The sequence below is a fragment of the Rhinolophus ferrumequinum genome, chromosome 2 (assembly GCF_004115265.2).
Source record: "Rhinolophus ferrumequinum isolate MPI-CBG mRhiFer1 chromosome 2, mRhiFer1_v1.p, whole genome shotgun sequence".
NCBI lineage: Eukaryota > Metazoa > Chordata > Mammalia > Chiroptera > Rhinolophidae > Rhinolophus > Rhinolophus ferrumequinum.
In genome coordinates this window covers 97,238,604-97,255,281 of record NC_046285.1, presented here as the reverse complement: position 1 = coordinate 97,255,281, position 16,678 = coordinate 97,238,604, and the positions used below count along the sequence as shown (strand labels likewise).

The 16,678-nt window shown below is 35.8% G+C and overlaps 1 protein-coding gene across 1 annotated transcript; it reads left to right on the top strand.

Moving 5' to 3' along the window:
- Positions 1-3,168: 3,168 nt before the first annotated feature.
- LOC117033023 (keratin-associated protein 21-1-like) lies at positions 3,169-3,543 on the top strand. The gene is made up of 2 exons (XM_033124883.1): positions 3,169-3,200; positions 3,294-3,543. The coding sequence occupies exons 1-2, from the start codon at positions 3,169-3,171 to the stop codon at positions 3,541-3,543; spliced, it is 282 nt and encodes a 93-aa protein (XP_032980774.1).
- Positions 3,544-16,678: the final 13,135 nt, after the last annotated feature.

Below are 16,678 nucleotides of genomic sequence, written 5' to 3'. Positions count from 1 at the left end.
GAACTTTGGGTTCTTCCTTGGTACACCACAGACATTAATTCTTAAAGCAGCATCAAAAGTAATGTCACCTCCCCCTAATTGTCATATCCCACATGCTCAGGCACTCACATACACAACCATAAATCATACTATTTCAGAAGTGTGCTTGGAAATTTCATTGTTCCTGGAAGAGAAAGAAAAATGCTACTTAGGAAGGATGTTACAAAAGTCCCAGGGAGAGAAGCCATTGCCTGTGTGATTTAAAGAGTAATGGAATGGAAGAGATAGTTTCCAGGGTTATTGAGATATTAGAAGCAGACACAGGTAGTTAGCATGAGAAGTAAAGCTCTAAAGAAAAGACAAATTAGAAGAAAAATATTCTGTCGTATCATCTGCATTACAAGGAAGGGCAAATACATTTGTTTGTATATATGAAGGTTGAGGAAATTGATCTTATTTAATTGACAAATATTTTTGAGTATGTTTCAAAGGGCCTCATTTTATACTTGAAAGACAAAGCAGGAAATTACACACATTTTTCCTACTTGGTGTTTTTTATATTAGGTGAAGATAAAAAACTGATGAAAATAATATAAATTCACAGATTACTAATACGGAGGGGAGTAAACAGCTCAGTAGATTGGAGATGAAGGTTTGAAATATTAGAGAAGTATATGAACTGGTGACACATGAGGTGATGCCACTTGCAAAGAAATATTAGAAAATATAGTAGCAAGTGTAAAAGTGGAGGAGAAATCCATTAAGTACTGGGTATGATCAGGTCATGCAATGTTTTACAGCTGAAAAAGAGAAAGGCCAAGTACCTTAATGTGGCAGATACAGGAATGGCATTAAAAATCCTGTTGACTTTCTGAGTTGGAAAGCCTACTGCTTTGTTGGGTTCTGATGTTATTGTACTTTTTTCATGAGCTTCCAGACAGAACTGTCACATGTAGATCCCACAGCAGAAAATGCCTTTCAGACTCATTCAACCATCAGTGATAAATGTATGACTGTGACCTCTCCATGACATGGCAAGGGTCACTGCACAACATCTGACCCTGAGGTCACTGGAGCTAGGAGATCCCACAAAATGGCCAACTCCAAGGAAGATGGTCCTGCCATCACTGTCAGCTCTGAAGGGAGGCTATCTGTTCCCAGTTTGTAATTGGTCCATGTGATGCAGACGCAGGAGTTCTTTCAAGAGCCGGAATAGTTTCACAGCTGGCATGTTTATAAGTGAGATGTGAGGGCTGACTGTGCTGTGGGTAACTCTGAGGTTCATCTCTCACACAGGGGAAGGGAACTCTAATTATTATACCTCCTTGAAAATTTAACTTATTGTTTCAAAATTTAACTTATTGTATCATAGAAACTCTTCTAAAAAAAGGAAAGATACTAAGTATTATAAGATAAGCATTGTAAATTAATTAATACCTCCAGGAAGGGAGTATCACTTCTTAGGCATGTGTAAGACAATTTGTGTATTTAGAAAAGGGTCTCGACAAACTCACTCTTAAGATACCTTCAGAATCTGAAATGGTGTGATTCTCTTAGAAATGTTGATTCTTTCAACTTGACTAAAATGGGAAAATGGCGATAATACATGAAATATCTTATAGCTTAAAAATGACACAAATGTTTGAACATGTGTTTGACTTAGCCCATTCATTTTTTATTGGATAATATTGAGTGCAAATTATGTGCAGTCACTGTACTCAGAGCTGGTTATGCAGGGTTACACATAACAGAAATTGTTTCTGCCATTATGGATAAGTATTCAGAAATCTGAATAGTAAGATGTCAGAAAAAAGTGTCATATAGATAGAAAATTTTTTCCATATCTAGAAATATTGTGGCCAGAAAATGGGTTTTGGGACTGTTACTGAAAAGTATTGCGTCCATTTATGGAATTTGTTAAGTGGAATTTATGGTTTTGTATTTTAAGGATAGCAGAAGAAAAAAGAAACCGAATGAAAAGAAAAACTATAATGGAGATACATTTTCTTTATGCTTATTGTTAGGGGTGAAATATAGCAGAATGATCACATTAGACCAATGACCAATATCACAGAAAAGTAAGTAGGGCAATTTCTCAGCTGAAGGAAAAAATGTCCAATAATGAAAATTCTCAGAAAATGAAATCTACAGCACTGTAAAAATTTTTGTGAAAATGCTTGTTGAAGGCATTCGATAAAATACTGGAAAACCACTCTTTCCTCTGTTGTTGAAATTCGAATATCCAGTAGAAGGAATGCTATTTCTGAATTTACAATTCACTCCAACTTTGATTTTTATAGTTGTTAGAGTAAAAAATAATTTAAAATTTGATTCTGCTTGTTTCTGAACATGGTGATTTAAGTAAAACCTAGATATTAAGATGAGCAAAAAAATCTCTTCCTCCCAAACAAACTAACTAACAAAAACAACAACAAAAAGCCCACTTTTTTGTTTTTGTTTTGAGTGCATGTTGGTGATGGAATGGTCAGATGTTTGGTATGGAGTAAGAAGAAATAGTATGTTTGGCTTTAGACACCTGTAGATAAAGAAGCATATTTATAGATGCATGGCTATAAACTAAGATTTCTAGATCACAGCACTTAGACATTTTGAACCATGTTTTTTGTTTGGGGAGCTGTTCTGTGTCTTACAGAATTAGCACCATTCTTGGTTTCTACCATAAGATGCCAATAAAGTATGTGGCAGTAGGTATCTGGGTGGTAGAAGCCTGAGAAGAAGTTGCAATGAATCCAGAAAGATGTTATTTATTTCCTTCACTATGGGCAGAGGTAGACATTATAAGAAAGAGTAGACTGAAAACGGGGCAATGTTTTCCTACAATCCACCAAAACCTTATTATATAAGGTATTTAAGCAGAAAGTTATGAAGTTGGATATTAGTTTTAGTTTGGGGCACTTTATTCTACTGTGACAACTCTGGCCGAGCAAATGAAAATGGTAAAACCAGAGTCTCCAAAATAATGAGCTCATTTTAAGGAAAGCATTAATGATTGTCAACAGTGATGGGCACATAATATGTAGTTGTTTAAATATTTATTCACTGAGTCAGGAGAGGAATGGAATGCCCTGCCAATTACTGACAGTATATAAAGGTCCAAGGCAGGTTGAAGACAGAGACACTTCAGAAACATCCTCTTGCAACTCACCTGAGTTCTCTTCTCCTGACAACATGTGTGGCAACTACTACGGCAATTCCTGTGGCTCTGGCTGTGGATACGGCTATAGCTGTGGATTTGGCCCCTATTATGGCCGTGGCTATGGATCCGGATATGGCTGTGGCTATGGATCCGGATATGGCTGTGGCTATGGATCCGGACATGGCTGTGGCTATGGATCCGGATATGGCTGTGGCTATGGATCCGGACATGGCTGTGGCTATGGATCCGGATATGGCTGTGGCTATGGATCCGGACATGGCTGTGGTTATGGATCCGGATATGGCTGTGGTTATGGATCTGGATATGGCTGTGGATATGGCTCTGGCTGTGGTTTTTATGGCTACCGGCCACTGTGCTATAGAAGATGTTACTCTACTTGCTGCTAGAACATCACTCTCCAAGCCTCGTTTGTGTCTGAAATGACAGCTCTAAAGACAATGCTGATTCAAGCATCCATACCTCAATATTTCTATATCCAGGATATCCTGTGCTTGGCAGAGGTCTTGACCTGCAACCACCCTTTTCTTAGAATTGCAGCTTTGTTGCCTGAAGTTCTGTGGTATCATCTGACCATTTCCCAAATGTTAGCCTTTCCTCCCTTAATCTGTGATTCCCTGATAGACTGTGTTGATGATATTAACATCCTACAGTTGAGCAAATCTCCATTCTCAATAAAGTGATTTTTTGTTTCTAAGAAATCTCTATGTACTTGTGAATTCTTCCTTTGGAAGTGTAATGGCCTCTCTGTAAAATTGGGCTAACAATATGTTACCTGAAGCTTAGGTTCTTCCTTGATCTAACTCAGGCATTTATTCTGTATCAGCATCAAATATCGTGTCTCCTCTACTTGTCATATCCCAAATGCTCAGGCACTCACGTGCACAACCATAATCACGCCATTTCAGAACTGTGACTGGAAGTCACTCTGTCTAGAGAAGGCTGGAAGAGAATGATATTGGGAAGAGCACCTATTTAGGAGGTTATAGCAAAAGTCCTAGGGAGAGGAGGTGGGGCCTGAATGCTTAAAGGAGAAATCAGTCAGAGAGAGAATTTCTAATCTTACTGAAAAAATTGAAGCTGACTTAGGTGTTAAACATTAGAGGTAAAGAAGTAAGGAAAGGATAAGGTTGAAGAAAAAGTTTGTATTTTATTGTCTGCATTTGATTGAAGTGCAAATATATTTATTTTCATATATTAAGGTTGAAAGCATTGATTTAATTCACTTAATTAACAGATATTTTTGAGCAATATTGTAAGGGCCACATTCTGTATTCTATAAACCAAAGAAACAGTAGGAACATATAGACAATTTCTTTTTCTCAGAGTTTTATATTCTAGTTGGTAAAGAGGAGAAATAGCAAGTTAAAAATAATTGAGATAAATATGGACAGATAATTGCTTGGAGGTTAATGGAAAAAAGTTAGAGTTGAAGTATTAGGAGATAGTTTGGGGAGGTAATTTGAAGTGTGACAAATGAGCTGATGCCTGTTAAGGAGAAAAATTAGATAGGACAGTAGCAAGTGTAAAAGGTGAAAAGAAATCTATTAAGTTTTGAGTATGTCCAAGTGGTGCCACTTTTTCCAGTTGGAATACAAAGGTCTAGTACTTTACTTGGGCTGTAGTGCCTTAATGGGGTAGAGGTGGGGATGGGGTGAAAAAGGCTTGTTGACTTTCTGAGTTGGAGAACCTACTACTTTGTTGGGTTCTGATGTTAGTGTCCTTTTCTCATTGACCTTCCAGACAGAACTCTCACATGAAGATTCTACAATAGAAAAGGCTTTTCAGACTCACATTCATCCAGCGGTGATAAATGTATCACTGTGTCCTCTCCATGACATGACAGGGATCACTGCACAATGTCTGACCCTGAGGTCGCTAGAATTAGGAGACCCCACACCATGTCCAACTCGAAGAAAGGTGGAATGAGGCTCTCATTGTCAGCCTTGGAGCGATGCTATGTATACCCAGGCTGTAATGGTCCAAGTGAAGAAACAGGAGTTCTTTCAAGAGCAGGACAGCTTCACAGTTGGCATGTTTGTAAGTCAGATCTGAGGGCTGACTGTGCTGTGGGTAACTCTGAGGTTTGTCTCACAAACAGGGGAAGGGGATTCTAATTATTAAAGCTCTTTGAAAATTTAACTTATTGTTTCCTTATGTTCCTTGCTATGGAAAACATTCTGAAAAAAAAGAAAATATATAATTTTTATGCATGAAGAAGATAATTTGCATATCCTGAAATGGTCTATGCAAGCTAACATTTAAGGTATCTTCAAAATCTGAAACGTGAATATTTGAAACTCCCAAAAGAGTAGAAAGTGAAAATGGTGTTAATGTGAAAGAGACAGGATGATAAAAATAGAAAGTGTGTGTGTGTGTGTGTGTGTGTGTGTGTGTGTGTAACATTTGTCTGGTGAGTTTGGGGAAAATGAAGATTTGGCATATATCATATGTCTAATCACAATGTGGAGGAAAGGAGAACCATTGAGATTAGTGAGTACTTTCTGTAATCAGGAAATGATGTAAACTTTAAAACTCCTTTATGAGGAAACATAGGATTCTTTTCTTTGACGAACTATTGCATGTTGTAGAGATTTTAAATTGTAAAATCAGTGATCTGTTCTTTCAGTAATTTAACAAACTTAAAGATCTGTATTCCAGCAGTGTTCTGTGATTGATGCTGGGGATACAGAGATAAAACACCAAGTCCCTTCTTCTAAGGACACAAAATAGTATGTCATTCTTTCACAAATTAAGTAGGAGTTTTCAGGTGTAATGGGGCTACTGGGTAATAACTCGAGGGGGAAACCTAACTCAGTCAGAATGTGGAAAGGAAAGTGTAGCCAAGGTCAGAAATTGCTTCCAAGGGAGAGTGATATGTGCGCAATCGTAAAAGGTGAGTTGAATTTGGTGTTACATGAGAGGAAAAATGGAATTCAAGGCAGAGGAATTTAGGGAAAGAAGCAAATAAGCTGGCAGCTTATTGCTAGTGTAATAACTTCTATTTGAAAAATCATAAGATGGCTACACCTACCCATAGAAAAATAGAGAAATTCTCAGATTCTCTCGAGCTACACTCTTCAATATGGCAACCAGTAGTGAGGTGTAGCTAGTCCAAAATAAAATGCACTGTAAGTGTAAAATACACACCATATTTGAAAGACTTAGTATATAAAAAAAGAATGAAAACTGTATCAAAAAATTTAAAAATATCGATTACATATTAAATGATATTATTCTCTATGTATTAAGTGAAACAAAATATGCTGTAATATTAATTCGCCTTTTTATCTTTGTAAAGTGTGGCTACTAGAAAATTTAAAATTCTGTATGTGTTTCATGATTTATTTCTGTTGTACAGTTGGTTCTAGAAGGTCACAAGAAGTTGGCCAGAAGAGAACTCTGGCTAAGAATAGAAACCATGTTAGGCCACCAGTAGGGATCAGCAAGCTAGACATGTTATCGAAGTATAGCACAGAGATTCCTTTGAGGTAGTAAGACCACAGGAGCCAGTGCAAAAGACTTCAGAGGAGTGCCTAGTAAAAGCATAGTTGTCATCTGAGATAGTTTATTCAGTAAATGCAATGGATTAATTTGCCATCTGTTCAGACACAGAAGAGGTACCTGCTTCACATCATACACAAAAGAAATTCTATGTTATTAAAGTTCTAAACATGAAAGTTAAGTTATCAAAGAACTAGAAAATGGTATAGACTCAGCAATTTCATAAGCTATTTGTTAAATCATTGGTAACTTGAAACTAGTCATGCTATGAGTATTTTCACCATGGAAACTGGCAAATCAGAATCCCCCTCCCACCCAATCAGAAGTCATTAAACAATTAATAGCACACTTCCCGTCTCCTCCTATCATTGAGAAGAAATTTATTTTTTTGAAAGTTTTGCAATAGGTATGTATTAGAGTAAGTCCTCACTTAACATTGTCAGTAGGTTCTATACCTTCAAGCAAAACTACATACCATGTTTCCCCAAAAATAAGACCGGGTCTTAAATTAAGTTTTGCTCCAAAAGATGCATTGGGGATATTTTATTAAAAATCATGCTAAGGTTTATTTTCCGGTTAGGTCTTAGTTTTGGGGAAACACAGTAGAACAAAACCAACTTTGCTTTAGGCTAATTGATATAAACAAGAGTTACGTTCCTATGGCTTCTCATAAGTGTTATGATGAAATGACAGTATTCAAGGACCTGCTGTACGTATGAGTCTGAAAAAGAAAAAGAAAAGAAAAAAAAAATCCATAGAAATCAATAAAGGCAGGCTACAATATTGCTCTATGCCCAGAATCTCTAGAGCCTGTTTTAGGTTGATATCCAAATTCTCCTATAAATGAAGCATTGTCTTTAACTGTACTCTACTTCTGCAAGATATAATTTCCTTCTAGTCATCCAAATGATCACACTTTCAACAACAACAAAATTGTATAGTGATTTAAAGCCTTGGTGTCACAGTCACACTACTTGTATTCTAGTATAGGCACCATCAGCTACTACCATGTTTCCCCAAAAATAAGACCTAGCCAGACCATAAGCTTTAATGCATCTTTTGGAGCAAAAATTATGTAAGACCTGGTCTTATTTTACTATAATATAAGACTAGGTCTATATAATATAATATAATATAATATAATATAATATAATATAATATAATATAATATAATGTAATATAGTAATATAATATAGTAATATAATATAATACCAGGTCTTATATTAATTATTGCTCCAAAAGATGCATTAGAGCTGATGGTCCAGCTCGGTCTTATTTTCGGGGAAACACAATAACTGTGTGAATGTGGTCACGATAAAACAGTGCTAGATCAAGATTGTTGAGGGTCCAAATAAGTCAAGTGTGCAAAGCTCTACCACTGTGAGAACTCTGTAGATTTTTGTTATTATATTTATTATTAGGTTGCTCAATATGAAATTGCTGACATTTACCCATATTTAACATATAAAATGACATTTTATATGAATCAACTTTATATATCATGCTTATGAATATTGACTTTTTTTGACAAGCTCAGAATTTTAATCAGTAATCTTAATTTTGTCATGTCAAACACATAGGCACACTCCTAAATCAGATGTTCTGTATATCTGTCGCATGTTTTCCATAGGTGTGAACTCTAACATAGGCTGTGACATGAAATAAATTGATATAATGCTTGTCGATGTACTTTTAGTAACAAATTAATGAGTTTTAATGGAGTAGCTTATTTTCTGATGATTTGGTCCTGCTTTTATCTTTATCATCAAATTATGTTGATTACTAGAGAAATTACCAACATGTTCAGCAGAAGGTATGGGATCTTTAATGAAAAAAGTTTTGTTGGGGGAGGGGAATGCAATAACAGTAGATATTGATTGCAGAATAATTAATGGGTGAGGAAATGCAACAATTAAAAATACTGTTATCTTTCATGTAGCATGTGGTGAAAGGATATACAGGTCCAGTGGAAATGGTCATTCACTCTCTCTAGAGAGTTTCTAAAGCACAGAGCTAATCCTTGAGCTCTTGATACGTATTTTTTATTAAATATTATATGCCCTGGAATAGTGCTTGCGTGATAAAGGTCCTTAAAAATTCTTGTAAAATTAAATTGTATTGTTCAGTCACTGTCTAGAAAAATAATCAATGAGATGATGCAAGTAAATATGGTTATGCTAAAGCTGTTTTAGGAGAAAGCAGGTGACGTGAAATGTGGGAAGGGTCATGGAGTTTGCAGGAATGGAGCCAATGTTGGTTACATTTTAGTGAAAAGAATCATAAAAGTGGGCCGATCATAATTAGAAGGGAATCCTGGAATTTGAGGTTTTAATTTTGACATGGGAATTGCTGACCTAGGGTGCTATTTCCCTATACTGACTAAAATTTGAGATGTCTAGATTAAATATTATTGTTTGTACTCAAATGCTGTGGTTTCTAAAATTAACATGGGGAGTGTTAAGATTTTACTCTCAGTGGGAAGAGAATGCTGTTGCATGGGAAGAGCAGCTGTAGTTTCACTATGTGGTACTTAAGAGTTATGGAGCAGGTTTGCAAGGGGGTTAAGTTGTCTGCTTGATGTTTGGACCAGGCTTTGACTAGGAATGGTGAAGATCATAAAGAAAGAAAATCCAGGGGATAGACGTGGAAGGCAGAAGCTGCAAAATATGGGTAATTTTAGTCAGATGATATGAATATTTTGCATTGGAAAAACTGACGACGAAACAATTCATGGGTTCTGCCCTAGCTTTTATGTTATAGTAGGAGTTGAAGTAATTCAACTCTAACACTAAACAGTGGAGTTCTTGGGCAAGACAACCACCCTTCGCCTCTGTTTTCTCATCTGTAGTGTGTGTCTAAAAATAAGTACCACAATTTCTTACTTTACATTGCTTTTGTAAGAATCAAATGAAGTAATAAATGTGAGTGTGCCTCAAAAGCTGTGCAAGGAAATAATAGTGATAATAATAATTATATTTTTCTTATACAAGAAATCCTATACAATAAAATAATAATACGTTTTACAGGTGGAAAAATATGATAGGTGCCCATTCAGCAGTTAGTGAGTGCTTAGTTCTTTAGATTCACAGAGAACAAAGACAGATTTATAAGCCTTAAATAACTCACAATTGAGGGACTCACATAATCAAAACAGAGCATACTAATGGAACACATTCTGAACTATAGTACAGTTAGGAAACTGTGAAGAACAGAGATGTTAAGCCTAATGTGTGTTGTGAATGTCCAGGAATGCTTCTTATACACAGTATAGCCTATGGTGTTCTTTCAAGAATCAGTAGGATTTGGGCAGACAAAATTTTGGTGATGTAAGGGGGTAGGATGTTTCAAAGAAAGTATCACACTGAAAAGTTCCAATAACTATTAAATAGAGTGGTTTATGTGGCATCAGACAAAATCATGGTTTCATTTATTTTGGTATATTGCGTCACATACTTGTTTTACACCAATTCAGATCTTCTTTGTCTCACCTGTCTCTTGCCCCAACCACCACAGCAGTGCCATTCTGCCTGGGCTCCTTTCTTGCAGATATAACCTGAGATTGCCTCACTTTATGCCCCTGCTGTTTGTTTCTCACCTCCAGCCCAAAGTTGTCCTACAGACATTGAGATATGAGATGCTGGAACATCTCCCAGCGTCCACGTATAGTATATACCTGGGAGTGCATGAGAATGTCCCCTGGAGTAAAAAAAATCTAAATTAAGTTTGATTACATTCCACAAGACATACTTATTCAATGTGTAGGTTACATCTGTTTTCTTACAATTATCTTTACTAGCTAGGGCCAAATCCTGGTCAGAACACCTGAAAACAATTGTACTCCTTAGAATGATGAACTTATTAAAAACGAAAATTGCTGTGGTAATGAGGCCACACAGTCTGTGTTGTGTGCTGCAGCCATTTCTGGGAGGACACAATGGTCTCAAGGCAGGAGATGCTATTCTGACTTCAGAAACCTCCACTGCTCTTCTACTGAACGACTGAACCCCTATCTCTAGACACCATGTGTTGGAACTACTACAGAAACTCTTGTGGTAACTGTGGCTATGGCTGTGGATACGGCTCTGGCTATGGTTCTGCCTGCTGCAAATACCGGCCATTTTTCTATAGAACATGTTATTCTTCTTGCTGCTAGAATGTAACTGCAGTGCTCCTTTTCCTCTAAAATGATCATGCCAAAGCCTTTTCTGTATCAGTGTCTCACAATCACATCAGATCCCACTGAAGAGAGTAGTTAGATCCTGCAGAAAACTGTCTTCTTGAAAATCTTGTTCGTAACTGGGGGGGGGCCTGAGTTACTCCATGATATTTCTGGAAGACAGAAGAGCTCATTTAGGCTATAGTCGAAGTATAAACCTGCTACCTTCTTATTCTATGTTTCTATTAATATGTTGTGATGATTTCCAAATAAACATGTTTTATTAGTCCTAACAAGTTCGCTATCTGTTAGACATGCTATGTATTGCTTTATCTTTTTCTCTTCTATTTCTGTGACCTCCTCAGAGATTGGCAGGGCTAATGCTCCGCTGTTTATTCCCATCGTGTATATCTGTCTTCCATTCTGATTTGTTAGTGTGTTACCTATCTTGAACTCAGGATCCTACACATGTTAAATTTCATTCCTACAAAAAAGGCTTCTTACTGGTTGAATCGTGTTCTTAATTCATTTTACCCAAGGGTTTGTTTTGAAGCATATGACTCATGTTTCACAATCCTCAGTCTATCCATTTCTTTCTTTTTGTATTAAGCAGAACTCGTAATCATCAACACATGCACACACACACACACACACACACCCACACACACACAGACAAATGCCTCGGGACAATCTGCTTTGGGGAAATGCTAATGATGAAAAATATAGGTTGGAAGGGGACAGACAGAGGCTCCATAGTTAGGTATAAAATATATACACATTATATAGTATATATATATATATATATATATATATAATAGTATGTATTACATGTAATATACATACTATATATAATATGTATAATAAATATGTATAATAGTATATATTATATAATAGTATACAAAATATATGTATATACATATATGTATAATATGTATACTATATATGTATATACAGATATGTATACTATTATATAATATAATATATACTATTATACATATTATATATTGCACATTATATCTATCTCTATCTCTATCTCTATATCTCTATATCTATGTAATATAGAGATATACATAGAGATATATAGTAGTGTATACATGACCTGAAGACTGGTTAAATGAGCCTGGATTTGGGTGGTGCCATAGTTTATGACAGGGCACAGATGTGCATCAGGGACTTTGTGAAGTAGAGAAGCTATAAAGTCTTAGACATCAATAGTGAAGAATAAGGGAGAAAAACCTAGAGAAGATGATATCTAAAATGTATGTATTTCTTCTTAGCACTTAGAATTGTAGGGAATTCAGGGTTGTATATACAGTTACATATGTGTACATATGTGAAAGACTGGTATTTCAAAATTAGTAAGATTAGCATTGCAGATGTATTCTGTGCCTTTCTGGAGACACTGAATAGGGTGGGATGAATGGATGATTATGACACAAATTTCTTAGCACAAGAGCTCTTTCTAATTTGTGACATTACCTGAAAGAAGAATGACTTCCTCATTAGGTACTGTCTCAGGGCATACGTCTAAACCCAAGAAAAATCACCCCCTGCTAGGGTGATTTTAGGGGGAAATTAAAAAGTCAGGAAGAGGGGTGGAATTAGCCAATTTTATATACACATTTCTGTCCATATCCTATTCTAGGATACTATAGCTTAGGAATGAATTTGAGATTTAAAGCCTGATTATGAAAATGGTGAGGCTGATACAAGGAAAGTAAGTAACTGGAACATTTATGTTACTATGTCTGGGAGGAGAGTCCAATTATTATATGTTTTGGCTTTAGAAATCCTGTCTTCAGTGGAAATGGGATGGCTCCGTGTGATGTCAGAGAGATAGTGGATGGGGGGTGGGGGGTCCACAGTGTGAGGGATATAAATGATAAACGTCTAAGTAAAAAAAAAACACAAACAAAACAAAAACAAACAAACAAACAAACAAACTCATAGATACAGACAATAGTTTAGTGGTTACCAGAGGGTAAGGGAGGTGGGGGGTGGGGGATGAGGGTAAGGGGGATCAAATATATGGTGATGGAAGAACTGACTCTGGGTGGTGAACACACAATGTAATTTATAGATGATGTGATACAGAATTGTACACCTGAAATCTATGTAATTTTACTAACAATTGTCACCCCGATAAATTAAAAATAAATTAAAAAAAAAAAAGAAATCCTATCTTCATGTGGGATATAAAAAGACTGCAAAACCTGGAGTCAAGATTCAACCACCCATGGTTAAATAAATCTAGTGTTTCTAGAATCCCTTGAATCTTGAAAGAAATTATAGTCTTGAGAAGGGCAAAAGAGGATGGATAGATAGATAGATTGTTATTCTTGAAGAGGCAAACCACTTCATATGAATTAGATGAATAAGTGGTCTCATTCATCAAAAATTTATCAAGCTCTTAGTAAAGGACATTTTATTATTATGGGCTATGAACACAGAACTAAAATATTTCATCCCTGCTTTCTAAAGTGCGGAAAAGACAAAACAAAAACAAAAACAAAAACCCCACAAATTCCACAGATCAGAATATTGCTATACTATAATTATGCTTAGAGGTGTCTGGGAAATACAGAGAAAGAAATCAGAAGAGAGAGTAGGACTAAGAGTAAGACTAAGAGAGAAGGGTCAGGAATCTTTCTGAAAAAGGAGACAAAATTCTAGCTTAAATATGAAGGATAAATAGGAACGGGCAATCATAAAAGAAAAATCGCCTTCTGGATGGGGAGAAAGAGGAAACACATTTCAGAAAATGTCCACATGCGGAAACTTATTGCAATAACTTATCATCTACCCTGGAGAAAATGTAATTACTCGGACTTAAGGAGCAAATTCACAGGTGTGGGCAGTGAGAAACCTAAGATGTCCCCGGATGACATATAGCCTCATGTGACTCCCTCTCCTGCACTATGGAAAGCACCTGTAACTTGCCTCTAACCTTGGAGGGATATCACTCCTCTGATTAGGTTATGGTTAAAGTGGACCGATAAAACACAAGATGGATGAATTTGAATTTCAGATATAAAAAAATAACTTTTTAGTAGAAATATATTTTATGTACTATTTGGGGCATGCTTGCTAAATCTGGCAAATCTAATTTAATTTATAAGCAAAGCGATTTTTCAGATATCCAGGCCAACACCTCAAATGTAATATTGTGAGACCCTTAGCAGAGATCCCAGGTAGGCTGTGCTTGGACTTCGAACCCACTAAGACTGTAAGATTTGAAATGGGTGTTGTTCTAAGCTGTTCATGTTGTGGTAATTTACAACCAGCTTCTTCTATCGTTCTCTAAATTATCTGGTCATAGGTATGACTGACTTGGATAACCTGGATATCATATCTGCATATCAGCAGAGATTAGGAGACCAGTTATTGGGATGGATATCAAAGCTAGATCAATTTGGAGTAGAAGGGAAAGGGTGGGAGGGACTATCAGCCATATTCGATGGAACTGGCTTGTGAACAAAATGCTGAAATAAATTTTATCTAGGACCCAAAATGACATTGTAAATAATGACAGTCTGAAGCATGTGAGGATTTTACAACAAAGTAATTTCACAATGAATCGGATCACCATAAGAAACAATAAGCTCCTGTTACAGCAAGTGTTCCAGCTTCCAGTGATTAGAAAGGAAGACTTTGTGTAGCGTAACAAAGAGAAACAAATACTTGATGTTGGTAACGTATTAACTGTGAAACTTCGAGTAAGTTTCTAACCGTTTTGTACCTCAATTTTCATATTTTAGGTTATCTATTACGTTTATAATTTCATTGAATCAAATAGATTAAAATGTCTGAAGGACATTTGTGATTTACAAAACATTCAATCATGTTATAATAAAAGATATTTTTGTTATTTTGGTTTGAAGTAAATGATCACTTAGAGTTGATAAAAATTTACTGAGGAGTGGCCCTTGGGATAAAAATATTTCATTAGAATATTATATTTACAGGTAATTGGATTCATAGGAACTCTATGGCATAAAATGTTGAGAAGTTTTTGTATAACTCAGCATTGTGTTCCAATGAAGTCTCCTACAAAGTAATTAGTGAGTAGTGAGCTAGTCAAGGTAATTAGTCAAGCTCATTGGAATAGTTGCATTCCCGAACATAAACCCTCCTACCCCACACAGAGCCTTGTTATATAAAAGATATCTTTGGAATCCTGTGTTCAGATAATTGGATAATTGATGAAACCTACCTTATAAATTTGTAATTGGCTCAAGACAATGCCCGGGTGACAAGAAATATTGTTACCCAGTAAAAATTGGAGACTCTCTACTAATGGGTTCATTTAAGGCAGATACTGTAGCTATGAAAATACCAAGTCTCCTCATTATAAACTGACAGGAGAGACTTGTACATACCAGGTATTAAATAAAATATTTATTGCACGAATCACAAAGTTGATGGTATACCCTGGGTCCATTTAAACTTCAGAAGCATTCTTCTGTACCTCAGCTGAAACCTCATCCTCTGACAGCATATGTTGCAATTATTATGGGAACTCCTATGGGGGCTATGGATACTGCTCTGGCTATGGATATGGATATGGTTCCAGATATGGCTGTAGCTGTGGTTGTAGCTATGGTACCAGATATGGCTGCAGATATGGGTCAGTCTATGGCTGTGGCTGCTGTACCTACTGACCATTTTTTTTCTACAGAAAATGCTATTCCTCTTGCTTGCTAGAGCATTATATTAGCATATCCTATGCCTCTGAAATAATATTTCAAGATTCATACTTTCCCTCCAAAGAATGCCTTATTTTATCCTCTCTACATTTAAATAAGGATTGGATACCACCTGCATTTACTTTAAAGAACCTGTTTATTTTTAAAGAATTACGAGTGCCTCCATTATGTTACCTGAAAACAGAAGATTTGATTCTGATTATATTCAAAATATAAATTCTTGGTTCTCCTATTCTATGGTTTTCTATTGTCCATGAGCATAAATACTCCATTGTTGGAGGAAATTATATTTTTTCAAAAAACAAGTGTCATTTGTTCCTGCAAGCATTTGTGTCTTTTGGGCTGGAATCATCACTGATATTAGTATTTGTGATCTTTCTGCAAAGTTAAGCAACCACGGCATTAGCTGAGCCTGAAGTTCATTTATTTCTTCATCCACTATTTTATTTAGTGTCCATTCTTTCACCAATACCACATGTTTTTGTTTACTGCAGGGTTGTAGTAAATCTTGATATTAGGTAATGTGAGTATTGAATGCTCATTTTCAAAATTATTTTGGCTATTTTAGTTCTTTTGGTTTCCATCTAAACATTAAAATTAACTTGCTAATAACCACAACTGCTGATATTTTAATTAGGATTGAGTTGAATATAAATCAATTTAGGGAGAATGGACATCTTAGCTATTAAGTTTTCTAATCCATGAACATTGTATGTATCTGCATATATTTAGGTCTTCTTTCATTTCTCTTGTGGGATTTAATGCAACATTGAACAAGCATGATTACCTTTGTATTCAAAAAGATATAATCTAGTGGGAGAGTCAGACAAAAACTTAAAAAACAATCAGACATCAAATTGACGAAATAAAAATGAATAAATAAGCAGAATTGTAAACAGTTTTTGTAATTATTAATAAATAGTGACTTGCTATAAAAAAATCATACGGTCTGCCAAAACTGCAAGAAGGAATAGATAATCTTAATAGGACTCCATCTATTAAAGAAATTAAATCAATAACAATATTCCAAAATAGAAAACATCAAACCAATGTGTATTCAGTGATTCAGTGATGAATTCTACAAAACATTTAAGAAATAAGTTATGCCAATTCTCCACAATCACTTCCAGAAGATAGAAGCAGAAGGAATGCTTCCCA